Below are 20,464 nucleotides of genomic sequence, written 5' to 3' on the forward strand. Positions count from 1 at the left end.
CGAGCACGGGAAAGCCCTGCCCAGCCAAGGGTGACGCCTCAGCCCCCCACAGCACCGCATGGCCCGCGCCCTGCCCGTGCTCACCCCTCAGGGTGTGTGTGGGCCTCCCAGCCTGGAAGGTGCAGGCCTCCGTCACCTGACCGGGCATCCCGGAAGCTCCTGTCTGTCACAGGTGGACCTGCCTCCCAGCTCGCTCTCTTTTCTTCCGTCAGGAAAGTGTAGATTTGAAGGAAGAGACACTTGGCTGAAGGGAATTCAGGCTCTCTCAGGGGAAGCTGCTAGCATATCCAATTTAATAGTGCCCTCAGTGACTGAAGCGGCTCTGACTCCAGAGAGTCAACTTCCTCAATTGTGTGTGTGTGTGTGTGTGTGAGAGAGAGAGAGAGAGAGAGAGAGAGAGAGAAAGAGAGAGGGAGAGAGAGGGAGCCAGAGCAAGCACAGCGGGAGGATGGGGGCAGAGGAGGAAGGAATCCTGCCTGCGCTGCTCTAGTCAGCAAGGCCGCCCAAACCCCTGTTTTCCTTAGTAGCTTCTCACGGCTCTGCAGAGACGAACTAGGCCGGGTAACTTTCGGGCTAGTCACACCCAGTCTCCCACACCTGGCACTGGCTGGCGGTGCTCAGAGAGCTGCAAGGGGCTTCCCAGAGGCAGTGGGACCACACCCAGCTGGGTCAGGTGCAAAGGGCCAGGAGTGGCCTGAAATCCCAGGCGGATGGCGGGTGCGGGGACAGTGGCGTGGGGTCACACTCCCAGCCAGGCCACAGGAGCCCTCTGACTGCTTGCAACTCCTAGGAAGGGACACCCAACTTCTTGCCGGGTACCACCCTGCCAGCCTTTCTTCTTCCTCCTCCCTCCCTCCTGGATAGAGTCGGAAAGGCAAAGAGCAAGAGACCACAGCACCAAAGACTCCTGAAATGTGAGCACTCGAGCTTGAACCTGGGTGTGAACATGGCAGAGCAGGGCACCATCCAAGCGAGTGTGTAAGGACCTGGGTTCTAGTCCCCACCTGCAGGGGGAAGCTTCACGATTGGTGAAGTAGGTCTGCAGGTGTCTCTCCCTCTCCTTCCTCTCCTTCCCCTCTCCATTTCTCTCTCCTATCAAATAAAATGGAAAGAAAAGGCCACTGGGAGCAGAGGACTTGTCGTGCCATCACTGAGCCCCAGTGATAACCCAGGTGGGGAAAAAAACCAGAAACCAAACCCCATGTAGACTGACTAAGAGTGACACCTCCCGAGCTCCAAGGGGGAGGCCCCGCAGGGCAAAGCCATTCCCTGGCCGTCGGGGCCATAACACGAGGTCACGAGGCCTGTGGACACACCCTGAGGGGTGTGTGTGGGTGCCGAGAAGGGGTCAGGCTGTGCAGTGGTGCAGCAGGGCTGAGGGGTTTCCCTCAGTGGGAAGGTCTTTCTGGTGCTAAACTTTAGAGGCAGCCACTGAGGTTATCAGAGCAAGGCGGCGCTGCTGCAGGGGTTCTGAGCGGATCACGTCATGTCAAGTCAAGGTCAAGGTCATGTCATCAGGTCAAGGTGGCCCGGCTGTGGGGTTTCTGGGTGGACCGGGTCATTTCAGAGCCAGGTGGCTCGGCTGTGGGGTTTCTGGGTGGATCGAGTCATGTCAGAGCCAGGTGGCCTGGCTGTGGGGTTTCTGGGTGGATCGGGTCATGTCAGAGCCAGGTGGCCCGGCTGTGGGGGTTCTGAGTGGATCGGGTCATGTCAGAGCCAGGTGGCCCAGCTGTGGGGGTTCTGGGTGGATCGGGTCATGTCAGAGCCAGGTGGCCCGGCTGTGGGGGTTCTGAGTGGATCGGGTCATGTCAGAGCCAGGTGGCCCGGCTGTGGGGGTTCTGGGTGGATCGGGTCATCAAATGTTAATCAGGAACCTTGCTGGCACCTCTGAGTGAGAAGCTTTCTTGTTCTCATCTGAGTCTTTCAGCTGGTGAGATGCCCTCTGCCCCAAGGGCCTTGACTGAGGACAAGCGTCAGGACCTGCAGGCAGCCTCCCTGAGCCCCCAGAGGGGAGCTGCAAAGTCATGGTGGCCTTGGTGAGACCAGGCTTCCAGGTGATGCCCAGCCCGTGCCAATCCAGATCAGTCTCTGGCTGCAGCTAGCACAGAGGAGATGATAAAAGCCCTTTCTTTGTTTACAAAGAGGTTTCGAGGGCTAGAGAGACTTGTTTACGGGGTGGGGTACTTGCCTTGCTGTGCCGTGGTCCCGGTTCAAGTCCCAGCACCACACGGGAGTGTCCTGGGCCCAGGGCACAGCCATCTGTCATCTCTCTGTCTGAGTGGAATCCAGTGGGGCCTGGAGGTGGGACAAGACCCCAATTCCACAATTTCAAGAGAGAGTTTTAACTGGGTTTTCTGTTCTTCGCGCACTCCGCACTGTGAGCAGCTGGGCAGTGGGTGGGCAGCCCGTGTGCCCCGTCCGCTCCAGGGGCTGGGCCGGCATTCGCTCTGTTCTCCCCGTGTGTGCCGCTGGGTCCTCTCCCACAACCACCCAGAGGTCCTCCTCCCTCTGTCCCACGCCCACCCTTAGACGCAGCCCCTCTTTGGAGGACGAAGTATGCTGAGAGGAGGAAGAAGAGACGGAGCCATCTTCAGCAAGTCATGAATGACTTCCTGCACCTCCTTAAAGTTTAAGGACTGCTTTCACACTCTGTGTTTAATTGTTAATTGAGAATTAAAAAAAAAAACCGCCAACTTTGCCTTCGATGAGATGGAAAATTATGCCGCCGTAGAAGGTAGTGTAATGTAAGGCAGCCAGCATTACCAAGGCACACAAATGTTTCTGGTATGTAAAATTGCTTTGTAAAATATTTGCTCCATCTGCTGGAAAGCCGTGAAGACAATTTTCCCTCGATCGCTAATGGTCCATTTCGGCTGTGTGGCAAGTGGTTCTCCGCCGCAGCGGCTCTCATTAAGCAGAGCGGTGAGAACGCGGTATATAATTCCGTACTTATGTGGCATCATCCTCTGCGCTTCTCGGGAGTCTGCCCCTCATCAGCCAGGCTCCACCTCGCACCTCCGCGCCGTCCTGCCGGTGTCTGAGACGTGACAGCCATTTTGCCCCACTGAGGCACATATGTCGTACCTCCCCTTTAACGCTCTGCACGTCCGCTCCACCCGACCAGAAGCACCAGGAAGGTTATTCCCTCTCCAGCTCCACGGCTCCAGCTGCTGTTTCTCTCCCCCCCGGCCGGCGGGGGGCCGCGGCTTGCTCCCCAGGCCTGCCCTCTCTCCAGCTGCATGCTGGGCGCTGCAGTAGCTCGAGATGAAGAGATTCTAGAAATTCTTCCCTGAACTTTGTGCAGACACAGGAGCAGGGGGGTCGTTCTCCCCAGGTCACAACTGCCATCATAAAATCTAGCCTTGGTTCCAGGTGCAGGCTCTCTCTCTCTCTCTCTCTCTCCCTCTCTCTCTCTCTCTCTCTCTGTCTCCTTTGAAAGGAGTTGTCTACTTGTCAGCCCAAATCACTTAAGCATCTGCCAGAGGACAACTGAAAATAAATAATCCAGGGTGATTTTTAAAAAGAAGAAGATGTTCCTGTCTGGGGAGTGATATTAAAACATAGTTACAGCAGCAAGTGGCTGAGTTTTAAGAAGTATTTTCAGCACTGGAAAATGGCTCTGAAGGAGATGACACTGTCCATCACAGAGACATCAGCCGAGTGCATCGACTGTCTTACAACACGCGAAATTTTAAAGCAGGAGCCGTGCCGTTTTAAAAGCCTCCATAAGTGGGAGGGCCATGATGATGATGATGATGATGATGATGATTGTTGTTATTGGTAATAGGTTTCTTTCTTCCACATTGAAGAAGCAGAGCGGGCCGAGAATACCACATATGCTGATCGAGCTCTTTAACTGGAATTAAAAACAAAAGAAAACAGACGTGGCCCTTGCCCTTGGTTTCCAAGCAGACAGTGCAGGAGGGAACTCGAGACTGTCGGGAGAGTTTACATTTTCAGTGGAAGGAAGGAGCTGCGGCCACTTCCGGCCCGCGGGAGGAGCAGCGCCTCCCTGCCAGCCCACATCGGCTGTCACACACGGCCCTGGCCCTGTATCTTCCCAGTGGCTTTCTTTGTGCACACGGTGGCTATGATGACTGCAGGGTCCATGAGGCCCCAAAGTGGGGGCTTTGCTGGCTGTGGCAGGATGACGGGAGGCAGGTCCGGACCCTCTGACCAAGGCCCAGGAAGACAAACGACCCCGGCCGGGTGTCCGACTCCCCCGCCCCCTTTCCAGGAGCCTCTCTCTCTGCATGGCTGTCAGCAAAGCAGCTCTTTCCAGAGAACCCCACCGGGGGCCTTCTGGGTGCACCAACACTAACCAATTCTCCTTCTTCTCATCTTTCGCTTCATTCCTTCCTTCCACGCTGTTATTGCGAAAAACTGGCAGTTAAATTCAATTGATTCCAAATATTCCGGATCCATATGGCCGCCAGCCCTGGAGCTGGAGCGCGAGGGCGCCTCACCGCTGTTTGTGAGCATTTGCCTCTCCCCCAGCCCCAGATGGCGGGAGGAGCATTTAAACCTCCTTTTCTCTGCCTTCTACAATAGACCTTGGCACCATTTCAACTGTTTACTCCGGTAATTAACAGCTCTGATACCACAACAATTACAACTCCTACACCCTCGCCACAATAATGCTATGAATTAGTGAGAGCTAATGGCTGGAAGGGAGAGTGTTTCCAGACTGTGAGATCTGTGCATTTTTAGAATAAAATAAAAGGTACAAACAGCATGCTTGCAGTAGACAATGATTACCTAGTAATTAGTTTACACAAAGCTTCCTATTTAATGGCAAGACGCTGTAATTAACGTGTGACAGAAAAATCAAAGGGGACTTTGTAAGCATATGAAAAATTAACACTGCAGGCCCATAGCTTTATGTACTGATTAGAAGCATATTAAATCAATAGGACACACAAAACAACAGCTTGGAGGGCTGATTATTCTAGGCCCTCGGACGGGGAACCCAGCTTTTATTCCGCTTGGGGAGACAATTTTGCTGCTCTTGTCATCTTCCTCAGGTACAGAGAAGCACCTCAAACCCAGCCCTGGCAGCTTCAGTGGAAATAACCATCCAACTGGAAGAAAACATTCTAAGTCATTTTCAGAGATAAGGAAAAAAGAAAAGAGAAGTGAGTAAATGACTAAGGCTGCCCAGTGACTGTGGTGACGTGCTGCTACACTAATTAGAGAAGACACCAAGTGGAACCAGAAAGTGAAGCCACCCGGCCCTGGTCTTTGGGGCAGAGCCGTCTTCAGCAGGTCAGCGCCTCTATTCAACACAGAGGCACCTCCAGTGACTGGAATTGTCCTCCATTCTAAGGAGAAGGAGCCAGGCCGCTGTGGGACTCGGTTCTTATTTCAAAGGCATTCCCCGGGCAGGCACAATTGGGCTTAACCTTCTGGGCCACTTTCAACAGCCCGAGCCCAGTGAAGGGGTGGGTCACTTATGTGTACAACAATACCGTGGGAACCCTTTAAGGTCCTACAGGATCTTTTGTGTCAATTTTTGTGTCAAAAAAGGATCAATTGTAGGACCAGGGACATAGCTCAGCCTGCTAGAGCCCAGACCTTACATGCCTGAGGTCCCCGAGGCCAGAGCTGAGCAGGACTCTGGTCTTCCTCTCTCCCTCCTCTGTCATTCTTTCCTAATAAGTGCATGGATTAAAGACAGCTTTAATATGTACTGTAAATAATCAACAAATACTAAATGTCAAATAATAATGTAACTTGTACATTCTGGCTCACTGTCACCTATATTTGTCGTGTGACCTGACGGTGATATGAATGGTCGTGAAACAGTGGAGTTTCTCGTAGGTTATTACGTGTTGTGTACATCGTCTGTCTGTCTGCCAGCTCACAAAGCTGACTTCACACCTCACACCTCCCCAGGAAGCCAGGCCTGCGACTATCCTGCCTCCCCTGTATACACGGGCATTTGGAGAACTGAATGTTGTCGGCCTTGGACTCCTGCCTGGAGGTCTCGGTGTGTCCGGGCGCAAGCCAGGCCACCTCGGAGCCACGCAGGCTCTCCTCTCCCAGTGCTCACTGCAGAAGCGAGCTAGTGGCTGTTGATGCCCACACCAGGCCTTTCAGTGCCTGCTGTCTCCACCTTGTGTCTCCACATCACAAGGGGCAGCCACTTGTGACTTTGGGAGGAGCTCAGGCTCACTGCAAGGATCCCGTCCTCACTGACAGAAGGACTGGGACTTGTCCCCACCCGACACAGGCCGGGCTCTGAAAGGTACTCAGGTTACCGGGCACATTGGCAGGCACGGGAGGGGCTGAGGAACAGAAGGTGGATCCTAAGGGCACCTGCCGGGCCCCCTTCCTTGGGCTGCTCTGGGCTGCTCAGGCTGACAGTCCTCCTGGCTCCTGCTCTGGGCTCCGGCTCCACCATCAGTCAGCCCAGTACGAGATGTGATGCTGGGTAGGGAGACAGCAGGCGCCTGAGCATCGGGGAAGCGCCCGCTCCCCACAGGTCCGCAGAAAGCCCTGTACGTGCGCCGGGGAGAGGTCCACAGAGAGGGCGCCCAGACAGAGGGCTTTCTGAATCGCTCACGACACACGCAGGCAGGGGGGTGGCCTCCGTAGTGCTGTTGTTCTCTGCTCACGGCTTTGCGAGTTAGCACAGCTAGGCACTAGGTATTGTGGGGCAAGAGATGCCATACTCACCGCTGGGTCTCTCTCCTGAGGGAAGCGCTACGCAAGCCAGGAGGCTGTGAGCCAGAATGACACAAGAGCCAAGCCTTCTTCCCTTCCCCAGCCAGCCCTTCCACAAGAAAATGAAAACAAACAACAGCAACAACAAAAGAAGGAGAAGAAGGAGGAGAAGGAGAAGGAGAAGGAAGGAAGAGAAAAGGAGGCTGGAAATAACCTAAATTTCTTTTCTTTTTAAAATTTTTCCCCCCAAGGTTGCCGCTGGTGCTCAGTGCCTGCACTATGAATCTACTGCTCCTGGTGGCTTTTTTTTTCCATTTTATTGGAAAAGACAGAAATTGAGAGAGAAGGGAGAGAGAGAGGGAGAGAGACAGAGGGACACCAGCAGGGGACTGGGAGGTGGCGCACATAGTACGAGGTGCAAGGACCTGTGCAAAAATCCTGGTTCGAGCCCCCGGCTCCCCACCTGCAGGGGGGAAGCTTCACAAGCTGTGAAGCAGGTCTGCAGGTGTCTATATCTCTCTCTCCCTCTCCTTCTCTATTCTCCCCTCCCCTCTCAATTTCTCTCTGTCCTGTCCAATAAAAAATTTTTAAAAAGGAAAAATGGTTGCCAGGGGCAGTGAACTGTAGTGCAGGCACCAAGCACCAGCAATAACCCTGGAGGGAGGGAGAGGGAGGGAGGGAGGGAGAGAGAGAGAGGGAGAGAGAGAGAGAGAGGGAGAGAGAGCAAGCTGCAGACCTACTTTACCACTTGTGAAGCATCCCCCCTGTAGGTGGAGATCGAACCCAGATCCTTGAGCAGGTCCTTGCACTTAGTACTGTGTGCTTCACCCAGTGTGCCACTGCCTGGCACCCCCTAAAATTCCAGCTCAGCCGAATTCTTACTGCATTTGAGCAAATCCTCATGAGGGAATATTGTACAGCCATTAATTGTGAAAACTGCCCGTCAGCAAGAGGAATGTTTAGGGTCCAATATTTCAGTAACAGATACACGTGGATGGTCATGAGAAACAAGCACGCCGGATGAGGAAACTTACACAGAAATGCAAACAACATTGGGGAGAGTGATGATGGTTAGATGCTGAATCTTGGGACACTGCCTTCTAATTTTTATCTCCCAAGAGCGTGTGCCCCAGAGCAGTGCTCTTTGAGGACCAGCCACTAGGCCCATGAATGTCCACACGTCCACCCACGGCACCTGGAGCGGCTCTGTGACTCAGCTGTGAGGCTGATGGACAGAGTTCTAAGGCTCTGACAGGTTGAGGATGGGGTCTTCCAGGAAACAGCCACCGCTGGGGTACCTTGAATTACGGTACTTCCTCTTTGGAGACGCCCCAAATCAACACCAGATTTCTAACAATACACACCAAAGTACAAAGAAAGGTGAAAGCCCTTGACGGAGTGCTAAGAGGACAATCCTGAAGAGGAGGGCTCGGGAGAGACTTCAATGTCTCTTTTTCTCATAAGATGCACTCGTGATGGAGAAGAGACCCAGAGAAGGGCTGCTGAGACCCCCAGTAAGTTGCTGTAGCTCTTCACTCAGACAAACTGTCCTGCAGAGGCCTCCTCCTGCAAAGCAGTGCCAAGAATAGCGGAGTAAAAGGGGGAAGAAATAGCAAGGGACAAGTCGCAGAATGACTGGCGTGCCGGCGAATGTCTAGCCAGGGCTCTCTGCGGTCTCAGGCTGGGACACCCAGGAGGGCCCTTCACCTGTTGGCCTCTCTGCTAAGTGCAGAGGGGCACCCCTGCTGGGGCGTGTGCAGGCGACTGAGCCCTCAGGTGGGTGAGCTCACTGCAGCCTGCTGGGAGGGCTAGGAGCAGAAGCCAGGTAGCAAACCTCTGAAGGAAAACCATAACAAAGTGACCTGGGCTCCGTTCTCGTGACAGTGAAAGCACATGCCCGTTGTTTTCCTAAACCCAACTAATCCTGTAGCTTGGCGTTTCAAACCTGACTACAGCTTTCTCCAGCATTTACCGACTCGGTGGCTGTGCTGCAGGTCCCAGCTGCAGCCTCTCCAGCAACTCCAGCAGTAAATGAGATAAAGGAGGGGACGGTCTTTCTGCTTCATCCTGGCATCTGCGCTGAATCGTGCCCGCATCCTAAACCAGTATGTACAGAAGAGGCCGTAGACACAGCACGGCTCCAGCCCCCATCAGCAGCACTGCTTTTTAATCTGCTGCCTACGCCGTGGCAATGAGGGAAACCGTGGTATCCTGTCCTCAACTGCTATGCAAATGACACTATTTGTAAGTATTCACATAATTTAGTGCTTACAGTCATATTCTCTTTTCTAATAATTCTCCCAGAATGGAGTCTTTCTCTGGACTCTTAGCCTGCAGGATAGTCTTTCATCAAGAAGCTGAAATTTTTAATAACCTGCCGGCATATGTTTTGCATGTGCCGGGCTGGGCCTGATGACACGACATCTTCATTATCAAAAGAAACAGGTCTACCAACTGTAATGGGACATTAAGACAGCTCTCACTCGCAGTCATGCTCTGACGTCTAAATGGGCAGCATCACGAGGGTCTCCTGAAACAAAGAAGGGTGTGGACCCCAGGTTCTCAGTTGTCACCGTCAGTGGAGGCTGAAGACCAGGCACTGGCTTTGAAGGCTCCACGGTGCCAGCACCTCTGAAGAGAACAAAAGCACGAGGAGCTTCTAAGGACGACGGCATTTCGATGTTTGTGTTTGGCTTCTGACTCTGTTTGGCTCAACACCGGTCTCGGGCTGTAGGGAAGATTTCTGAATAATTTTCTTTCCCTTATTGAATTTCAAAACACGATTTAGATAAGATTATTGATTATTCAAGCATCCCACATTTAAGAACATTAACAATAATGCCAAATGACAATTTAAAATGCTCCAGTTGAAGATAATTGAAATTGAATAACGCTGTTATATTTCTAAGTGCAGAGGGGCAAATGTCAATACTTGGAGTATTTTTTAAAACTTCACATTTATTTTACATCTATCATAGCATAGCACCAACAGAATTCCCTATAGATGGTTGTGGTGCCTTTTTTTTTTTTTTTGCGTATATTTTGCAGATTAACATTCCCACTTTTACAGTCACCATGTCACTTTTTCATCACCGCATCTCAAGAGCATTGCTTTAGGAGTTCTGCACGATGAGAAATAAAATAAGTGCAGAGAACACAAGAGCCTTGATGGGCCAGCCTCACAATGAAATACTCTTTCCTTGTGTTGTCTTTCTCCCCAGAAAAGTGATTCATTTGGTATTCTTTAAATGCCATGTAGAAAGCAGGCCAGACAGGGGCTGGATTTAGTCTCTTCACTGGGGGGGGAGGGGGGTTTGGGGGGTGGGACCCAGAATAGATCCTGGACATAGCTGTCACACTTGACAAAGGAAGTCTCTGTCCTGACTGTCCTCTAGCTTTGTTCACCGTTCTGCTCCCCCAGGAACGGCGCTGGTGTGTCCTTCCCTTCCTGTCGCCGGGGTCTGGAGTCAGCTCCTCCTCGAGTGGGGTGCTCAGAGCAGATTCAAGTCCCTGCACAGCCCTCTGCCGTGCACGGAGGTGGGGGAGGAAGCAGTGCAAGGCCTTCAGCTCTGAATCCTGCTCTCTGGCGAGATCTGCCGGGCAGGCTGGGGGGAGAGCAGACTGGCTCATTGAGGGCTCCGGAGACAATGTGAGGGGCTGGGAGAATGGTGGGTTTAGTATACATCTTGATTACTACTAATTACTTATTAAGCAGGTCTGGGTCAGATCCAAAGCTGGCGGTCACCCACCCACCGGTGGGTGTGGTAAGACGCACACGTGTCCACATGTGCGCTGAGACTCCCAATCCCTCGTTCGGCGATTGCCAGCAGATGTGCTGGCGGAGCTGTCTTATCTGCCCGGCATGTCACGGGGCCGGCAGTTACACACATCTCCTTGAACTCTCTTCAGAAACATATGAATACTGACAGGATGCTAGTCTGTGTTAGCTTCCAGGTGACAGCCGTCTGCAAGTCGAATTTCCCTCTCATGATACATGCGGCCAGCTTAGGAACTGCAGCTGCTAGAGACACATATGTGATCAAGAGCTGCTCAAAGCAAATGAAGAGAACGTTGTAAACTAAAGACGAATAAGACGAATGAGAAGAGGAAAGCCGGGTGGGGTAGACAGCATAGTGGCTCTGCGAAGAGAATCTCCTGCCTGAGGCTCCAAAGTCCCAGGTTCAACCCCCCACGCTACCATCAGCCAGAGCTGAGCAGGGCTCTGGGGAAAAAATAATAATAAAAAAATGATGATGCTGAACTATGGTCAGCTGACTGTAAAAGAAAAAGAAAGAGAAAGGCTTTTCCTATTACCATGATCAATTTGAAGACACGGATGAAGACTTTTAGGACCTGAAGAAGACATTTAAAATCAACCCCATTGACTTTGTACAGAAGGCCCAAGGCCCAAGGAAGTCACGGTGACTTGCCCAGGGTCCCCCTCTCTGTGCGGGTCACACAGTTGGGTCTCCACGGCGTTGTCACCTCTGAACCCCCGAGCACTCACTCACCTGCGCCCACTTCTTGGCCCAGTCTTCTCGGCCATGCCTGCTGCTTTCCCTGAGCGCCCAGCGGTAGCAGTTTAGGTGGGAGGGGATGTCACAGAATGCAGTCCCGTTGCCTCCAAACTCATAGTCCATTTTAAAGAGCCAGCGTCGGATTTCCAGGTTGTCAGTGACCAGCTGACTCAGGTGCTCGATTATCTGTGGGGCCAGAGACACAACAACATCTCATGAAGCTAGTTTCCTAGGTGCATTCTCACGGTCTTCACTTGGTTGTCACACTTCTCACTGTGTTGGTTCCTAACAGTTCATCCATTCAGTTATCAAGACAGATTATGATCAAAACTACACTGAGGTTCCATCCCATACTTGAAAGAATAACCTACCTCAGCACGACGGAACTGACAGGCGGTGGTGAGGTCGTGGAGGGGAAGAGGGAGTCTCCCCCGCTGCTGGTGGGAATGCAGACTGGGCAGCTCCTTTGGAAGACTGAACGGGAAGTTTTTGGTCTGTTTATTTGTTTACAGTTGACAGTAAATATAGTATCTGCATCACTTGTAACATTTCTCACTTTTCTGCATAACATTCTAACCCCCCCACCTAAACCCTGCGCCATCATGTTCCAGGATCTGAACCCCCCATACCGAGTCCTTTATTTTGATGCAGCACACCAACTCCAGTCCAAGTCCTGCTTTATGTTTTCCCTTCTGTTCTGACTTTCCAACTTCTTTTTCTCTTTATTGAGGGGATTAATGGTTTATAGTCAACAGTAAAATACAGTAGTTTGCACATGTGTAACATTTCTGTTTTCCACATTAACAATTCATCCCCCTCTAGGTCCTCCTCTGCCATCGTGTTCCAGGACCTGAACCCGCTCCCCCCCCCCCCCCCAGAGCCTTTTCCTTCAGTGCAGGGCACCAGCTCCAGTCCACTTTCTGCTTCGTGTTCCCTTTCTGTTCTTATTTTTCAACTTCTGTCCATGAGTGGGATCATCTGGTATTCATCCTTCTCTTTCTGACTGATCTCATTTCACAGGATTCCTTTAAGCTCCGTCCAAGATGAAGTGAAGAAGGTGAAGTCACCATTTTAACAGCTGAGTAGTATTCCACTGTGTATCAAGACCACAGCTTGCTCAGCCACTCATCTGTTGCTGGGCACCTGGGTGGCTTCCAGGTTTTGGCTATTACACATTGTGCTGCTGTGGACATAGATTGTATAGAAGGTTTTTAAACAAATAAAAATGGAGAGTCGGGCGGTAGCACAGCGGGTAAAGCACAGGTGGTGCCAAGCATAAGGAACGGCATAAGGATCCTGGTTCGAGCCTCCAGCTCCCCACCTGCAGGGGAGTCGCTTCCCAGGCGGTGAAGCAGGTCTGCAGGTGTCTGTCTTTCTCTCCCCGTCTCTGTCTTCCCCTCCTCTCTCCATTTCTCTCTGTCCTATCCAACAACAATAACTACAACAATAAAAAAATAAGGGCAACAAATGGAAATAAATAAATATATAAAATAGAATTACCTTATGATCCAGTAATCCCACTCTTAGGCATTTATCCAAAGGACAATGAAACACTGACTCAAAGGGGCACATGCGCCGCTATGTTCACAGCTGCATCATTCACAATAGCCCAAGAGTGGAAGAAGCCTAGATGCCCATCCACAGACGACTGGGTAAAGAAACTATGGACTGTATACTCCATGGTAGACCACTTTGCAATAAAAAATGATGATGTTGAGTTCTTAGAACAAAATGGATGGAACTGGAGGTGATGATGCTTCGTGAAGTAAGAGATGAAAGACAACGACCAGATGGCTTCACTCATGTGGAATCTAGAGAGTGGATAGGCATGAACGTGCAAACAAACAAAACCAGAGGCAAGCAGTTTCTAAGACTCTCTGAGAACTACGTTGGTGATCTCTGTGAGCTGGGCGTGTGGGACACAGAACTTAAGATGGTGGGTGGAGTGTGTAACTATACCTATATTCTTACAGTCTTAGGACCCACTATGAATCTCAAATTCAAAAAATAAGATGAAAGGGGGTTAGGCGGTGGCACAACAGGTTAAGCACACATAATACCAAGCACAAGGACCCATGCAAGGATCCTGGTTCGAGCCCCCGGCTCCCCACCTGCAGGGGGGTCACTTCACAAGTGGTAAAGCATGTCTGCAGGTGTCTATCTCTCTCTCCCCTCTCTCTATCTACCCTCCCCTTTCAATTTCTCTCTCTGTCCTATTGGGCAAAAAAAAAGGCTGTCAGAAGTGGTGGATTAGTAGTGCTGCTGGCACCAAGCCCCAGCAACTGGAGGCAAAAAAAAAAAAAAAAAGATAGATTGTATATTTGAAGTGTGTGTATAGGATACTCAGAAAGCACTAGTGAGATGGGACCAAAGATATATTTAAGTTTATAGTTTTACTTATGAGTAGAAAGAGTCCATAATTTTCTGTAATTGAATCGTGATTTTTTTCAGAGCAGTATGTAAACACATACAAACAACATTTTTAATATGTTCCAGACTAGAAACAATTATAGTTTTGACACTTTTACCTATTTGGGGCTTTGCTGAGCTTTTAGATGCCACAGCTTAGAAAACATTTCATTTTGTCCGTGTTGGTGTACGTGAGGCAGTCTGCTCTGAGTGACTAGCTGGCCCCATGTATCACCTGTATTGTATCAACAAGATTTCCAAAGAAGACAGGACATTTCACTTCCGTCAGGAATGTCATCCTAAGTCTTCTCGTGGGCCTCTCCAGGACCTTGCCTTCACTGGAGAGCAGCAATGGTAGGGGCGGCCCGACTCTGAAGGGAGGCTGGTCAGTCTATTCTGCTCCTCGAGGAAGATGGGTCCTGAAGTGAGTGCAGCCTAGAATGTTCCCAGCTGTGACCATGGACTGCGAGCTCAGACTGACAGGGACTCGGAGGTCACATAGGCTCCTGTGCTGAATGTGAATAGACGTGGGCCCTGGGGCACTGACGGGATGAACAGTTAATTGTATTTATGTATCTTCTTCAAGTTGGGAGCTACTCTCCTCCCTAAACCCAGCTTTCTGGTTTTAATTCTGACACGATTCCAAATCTTCCTAGATTTAGAATATTTTTAGCCTACCTGCATGTTAAATATCAAGTTCAAACAAAAATTACTAAAGTTGTGGACCCCTAGGAACATACCTAAAATAGACTTCCTAGCTTCTTACCACCCTAAAATCCCTATCCTCACCTGCTCTATTCCTACTTTCTGGTCTCTGTTTATTAAAAATTTTGTCACTGCCTTTCAGCCACTAAGTCCTTGACTCTACTATGACTCCACCCTGGCCTCCCTGGGCAGACGACCTCACCAACGTGTCCCAGAACCTCCCCTCCCCAGAGCCCTGCCCCACTAGGGAAAGAGAGAGACAGGCTGGGAGTATGGATCCACCTGCCAACATCCATGTCCAGCAAAGAAGCAATTACAGAAGATAGAATCTTCTGCACCCCGAAAATCATTTTGGTCCATACTCTCAAAGGGAGAGAAATATTAGGGGAAGACGACTAGAGGACCCTGAACTCCAACGCCATCAGGACCCGGAGAGAAAAAGGGAAAAAAGAAAAGACATTTGGGAGTAATAACAGATGTAGGTGTGACTTAGAAGGGAAGAGGATGTACAACCATAGGGGGAAGGGGGGCAAAGAGATAGACAGACAGACAGACAGACTGACTGACTGATATACAGAAATAATAGTCAGTCCATGTCTGTGACCTTGGGAGAACCACTGCAGTTTCCAATGGAGGGAGTGGGGACACAGAGCTCTGGGGGCGGGAACAGTGTAGACTTGTGCCCCTGTTACCTTGTAATTTTGTAAATCAGTATTAAATCATTAATAATAATAATAAACTTAAAAAGTAGAAAAGACATTCAAGGAAGCAGCTTTTCTGGAACATACACCTTCACCTCTTCTGCACCTTATTAGGGGAAGTATTCCCTCTAGAGCCGGGCTTGATCACACTGAAGGTTAAGCGATCTGAGTGCAGGCTTTGCTATCAGAATGACGATGGTGATGGTGGCTGACCTGAACGAATTCTCACGAGGATCCAGGTCTTGAAGCGCTTTACACACATTTTCTTATTACACACACACACACACACACACACACACACACACACCAAATAGGTGCCATTATCTGTCCCATTGTGCCTGTATGAATGGAAGCCCAGCTCACTGGCATCATCTGCCCACGGCCGCCTACCACTGAGTGGCAGGGCAGAGGGCACAGGTTCCTCCAATCGCGCTCACTGCCCCTCGGTTGTGCTGCTTGTGTGCGCCTGCAGGGGGAGAAGAGCATGAGGAGCAGAGGCAGCAGCTCTCCTTACAGTCAATAAGCCATTAGGCCGAGATCTGAAGCAGACAAAAGTCTATAGTGAGACGACTTGATTATAAGTGGAAGAGCCTTGGAGAAAAAGAGCTCATTAGATACCAAAATGATTTTTTTTTTTTTTTGGCTTTTTCATCAGTCTTTTCAGTCTATACTTTCCGGGAAGAAACAGAATGGCACCGAGTATCATCTCCTGTTGGCCAAGCCCGCGTTGTTGCTGGCTGTGGTTTTCGGTGCCAAACAGGAGGTCCCTGCTCCACATCTCATCTCTCTCTCTTCTGGTGAGTTTTTGCTCACCGAGTGGATTAAAGACGTTCTGTTTAAAAACTAAGGAGTGTGAAAGGGCTCAGGATTGTGGTTCTGCTGAAGCCTGGTGCTGGGAGATGGAAATTCTTTTGACTGGAGGCACAATCTGTTGTCTCCTTGAGTTGTGTCTTTTCCGAATCTTTCTGGGGGTGCCACGCAGCATGGCAGTGTGGAAGTCATGTGAACACAGGCACACTTGGGATGCCCTGAAGCCCCCTGCCACCACGAGGTATTCAATTAGGGTAAAATGGAATTGTCTCTGCTCCCTCATTACCGAATGTGTCTGGGTAACTCGGGCATTTTAATGACAAGTACTCCAGTCTCTACTCCATATGGCTGTGAGCAAAGCCCAGGAAGGTTTTCTAACATACCTTCTAAAATTACACCCCTTATTTCTTGAATGCTGTGTTGAGAGGATAGACTCTGTATTTGGCCATGTCTGGCTGTACTGTGATCATACTTGGTGAAAGTGAGACTTTTCTCTGGCATTTGAATTCTTAGGCTATTCCTGAGTGTCAGGAAAGCAGTTTGGCTCTAATGGTGTGTAAGCTGCCTACACCATTCTGGGTGTCTTTTTATCTGGAGATTTCAGCCACTAACGCAATTATTATCTATTTCTTCCAAATCCTATTACTTGCTGTTCCTGAGAATCCTATAACTGGGTGTCTGTTGATGGATCCCTTACAGTAATGAAAAGGATCAATACCACTGTAAAGACTGCACTACTAGAAAGAATTATGTGCTATCTTTAAGTGAAAATTGAACAGTTTTAAAATAGCATCGCCATTTTTGATTATTTAACCAAAGCTGTCAATATTCCAAATGGAGCACCAGCCAGAAAGAAACATGCACAGTGACTTTGTGGATCAAAACCAGGAAATGCTCCTGTGCTCATGCAAGATTAAAAAAAAATAGATGACTTCATCATAAACCAAATAACTTTACACCCTTTCTGAGCATTGATCACTCTCCATCTGAGTCTTCCTGTGCAGAAGATGTAATACACTTTGGAACTGCTTTTCACTTTACACCGGGTGGGGCAGAGATAGAAAAATCACTGCTGCGAGCCGGGCGGTAGCTCAGCAGGTTAAGCGCACGTGGCGCGAAGCACAAGGACCGGCGTAAGGACCCTGGTTCGAGCCCCCGGCTCCCCACCTGCAGGGGAGTTGCTTCACAGGTGGTGAAGCAGGTCTGCAGGTGTCTGTCTTTCTCTCCCCCTCTCTGTCTTCCCCTCCTCTCTCCATTCCTCTCTGTCCTATTCAACAACGACATCAGTAACAACAACAATAATAACTACAACAACAAGGGCAACAAAAGGGAAAATAAATAAATAAGTATGAAAAAAAGGAGAATCACTGCTGGTGGAGCCTGACAGTCAGGGGTATTTATTAACTTCAATTAAAATAATCACAGCTTTCTCTCTCACCAGCTTTCAGTTTACGATGCACATTGGGAAAGAGGTTGTGTTATCGATTCATCACCCTCTGCAGATTCAGAACGCTGACATGCGAGGATGGATTAGGTGGTCACTCTCTGGGGAGTTCTCAGGGGACGACTTTCATTCTTGATGAGCTCAGACATATGTCTCCCCTACAAGTAGGGGCAAGCCCGGCTGTTACTCAGTGCCTTGTGATGCTGTTTGCACATGCCGTCGGAGAAATGTCAACCTTCAGCTCCGTCTTGTCTATGAGGAAGCTTCTAAGCCCACTTCTGAGCACTAGCACTAGAGGCAGGTTCATTCCTGCATCTTTAACTACGGTCAACAGATTCAGCTCTACAATGTTTTGTAGCAGAGACTGCCAGAGGCCTCATCAGTGAATGTGAAAGCAAGGCCCAAATATAAGAACTGCACATTCATTGCTTATGGGGGCCGGGCAGTAGTGCAGCAGGTTAAGCGTACATGGTGTGAAGTGCAATGACCAGAGTAAGGATCCCAGTTCGAGGCCCCGGCTCCCCACCTGCAGTGGAGTCACTTCATGGGCAGTGAAGCAGGTCTGCAGGTGTCTGTCTTTCTCTCCCCCTCTCCGTCTTCCCCTCCTCTCTCCATTTCTCTCCGTCCTGTCCAACAACAACAGCAATGACAACAATAACAACAATGGCAACAAAATAGGAAAAGATGGCCTCCAGGAGCAGTAGATTCGTGGTACAGGCACCAAGCTCCAGAGATAACCCTGGAGGCAAAAAAAAAAAAAAAAGATTGCTTAATAGAAAATCCATCTGTGTAGCAAATTGTGTTGTCAGGTTTGTTTTTAAAAAAAATTTTTTTTTATTATCTTTATTTCCTGGATTTATTGACTGGTCGGGAGGAGTCTTGTTAGTGTCCCTCACAAACCACCTCGTTGTGCTTGGTCCTCTAGTTTCCCAAGAGGTGGGCTAATTGGCGTTTGGCTCAGAGTAAAGGTCAAGAGACGAACAGAAAGAAGAGTCAGCAAATGCTCAGATCCACTTGTCTTCTTGTGGAAAAAAAAAAAAATGGCAGCAGTGAAACGGGAAGAAACGTGGCCCAGTGACATCACCATTTCGAGACAGTTACCTGGAGACCTGGCCAAGAGGAAACCCAGGAGCGGCGAGTTTATTCCCGGAGCATTTCATTCCCACCTTTGAGTCTGCTTCCCAGGGGTAATGCAGTCAGACCAGCTGTCTCACAGGTGACTCTGCACTCAGAAACCTCTCAAATGACTGTCCGGCACTTACTCTGGGCCTTGGCTTCATCAGACAGTCTATGCTATAAAACATTTATTTTAATTTTCTTTATTTATTGGATAGAGACAGCCAGAAATCAAGAGAGAAATAGGGAGATAGAAATAGGGAGTCTATGGCCATACCACCCTGAACACGCCCGATCTCGTCTGATCTCAGAAGAAATAGGGAGCAAAATAGGGAGCGAGACAGAGAGACACCTGCTCCCTGCTTCACCACTCACAAAGCTTTCCGCCTGCAGGGGGGGACTAGGGCCTCGTACCTGGGTCCTTGCACCCTGTAACATAAGCACTCAACCAGGTGTGCCACCACCAGGCCCCCTTATTTATGTTCACTTTATTCTTCTTGAATTTTTACTTTATTTTAATGAGAAAGATACAGAGGATGAGACACAGAGAGAAATACCAGCACCCTGCTCAGCTCTGGCTGATGTCCTGCTGGGGATTGAACCTGGGAGCTTGGAGCCTCAGGCATGAAAGTCTTTTGCAGAACCATTATGCTACCTTCCCAGCCCAGAACATTTAATTTTTTTTACACAACATTTTTATTATTTTTTTTTACTTTTTTTTGCCTCCAGGGTTATTGCTGGGGCTCAGTGCCTGCATTATGAATCCACTGCTCCTGGAGGCCATTTTCCACATTTTGTTGCCCTTGTTGTAGTTGTTATTGTTATTGTTGTCACAGCTGTTGTTGTTGTTGGATAGGACAGAGAGAAATGGAGAGAGGAGGGGAAGACAGAGAGGGGGAGAGGAAGACACCTGCAGACCTGCCTCACTGCTTGCGAAGCGAGCCCCCTGAAGGTGGGGAGCTGGGGGCTCGAACCGGGATCCTTACGCTGGTCCTTGTACTTTGCACCTGCTGTGCCACCGCCTGACTCCCTACACACCATTTTTAAAATGTGTAATTAAGTGGCCTGCAAGATGCTAAGATTATAGAGTGTAGGTCCACACCACAGCCCCCTGCTAACGAAAACCACCCTGGTTCTCACAGTCTTGGAGACAGTTTGCTTCTCCTTTATTTATTTTTACAACCTGCTATGAAACATCTTAGAGATGTATTTGCTGACCGTAGTTAGAGACACAGGAGCAGTTAATGTGGGGAAACAACCAACATCCTCTAGTGTTGGTGCTCACAAGTCGGGTTCAAAACCTCTTTATAGATAAGTCAGATTTCTCTCTTCTCTCTTTTTAAAAATATTTTATTTGCTTATTTCCTTTTTGTTGCCCTTGTTTTTTATTGTTGTAGTTACTATTGTTGTTATTGGCAGCGGCATTGTTGGTTAGGACAGAGAAATGGAGAGAGGAGGGGAAGACAGAGAGGGGGAGAGAAAGACAGACACCTGCAGACCTGCTTCACCGCCTGGGAAGCGACTCCCCTGCAGGTGGGGAGCCAGGGGCTCGAACCAGGATCCTTACGCCGGTCCTTGTGCTTTGCGCCACCTGCACTTAATGTGCTGTGCTACTGCCCAACTCCCTTCTCCCTTCTCTTAATGCCTCTTTCTGAGGAATCAAAGGAGCCTTCCTTCCTTCCTTCCTTCCTTCCTTCCTTCCTTCCTTCCTTCCTTCCTCCCTCCCTTCCTTCCTTCCTTCCTTCCTCCCTTCCTTCCTCTCTCCCTCTCTACAAAGCCAAAGTCATCTGCATATGTCTCCTGTAGACTTTTCCAAATCTGTGCTTTTTATGCAAGACCGGCCCTCCCATTTCTTAGGCTTCTGCTATAATGATTCTTTAGTTGTATCATGATGAACTAATGGGGTCCTCCATGTCTTCATTCAAACGTGGAAATATTCAGGGGATGCTGGCACCTTCTGCAGGGCCAGCAGGGAGCAGCTCTGCAGTGCGAAGGCCTCAGCAGACCCTGCCAAACCAGGCCCAGCCTCCCTCGCAGTCACTAAACCTCCCCTCACACTCTTGGGGACACGAGGAACGGGAACAGAGCTCACCTGT

At 49.8% G+C, this 20,464-nt stretch overlaps 1 protein-coding gene across 5 annotated transcripts in view; it reads right to left on the reverse strand.

Moving 5' to 3' along the window:
- Positions 1–20,464, reverse strand: part of IQCH (IQ motif containing H) — a 198,147-nt gene that overhangs the window by 65,599 nt on the left and 112,084 nt on the right. For all 5 annotated transcript variants that reach the window (XM_060175631.1, XM_060175627.1, XM_060175630.1 and 2 more), the window contains one exon: positions 11,178–11,369. In XM_060175631.1, coding sequence (XP_060031614.1) covers positions 11,178–11,369 — 192 coding nt within the window. The remainder of the gene's footprint in view (positions 1–11,177; positions 11,370–20,464) is intronic.

The sequence above is a fragment of the Erinaceus europaeus genome, chromosome 16, assembly GCF_950295315.1.
Source record: "Erinaceus europaeus chromosome 16, mEriEur2.1, whole genome shotgun sequence".
NCBI classification, from domain to species: Eukaryota; Metazoa; Chordata; class Mammalia; order Eulipotyphla; family Erinaceidae; genus Erinaceus; species Erinaceus europaeus.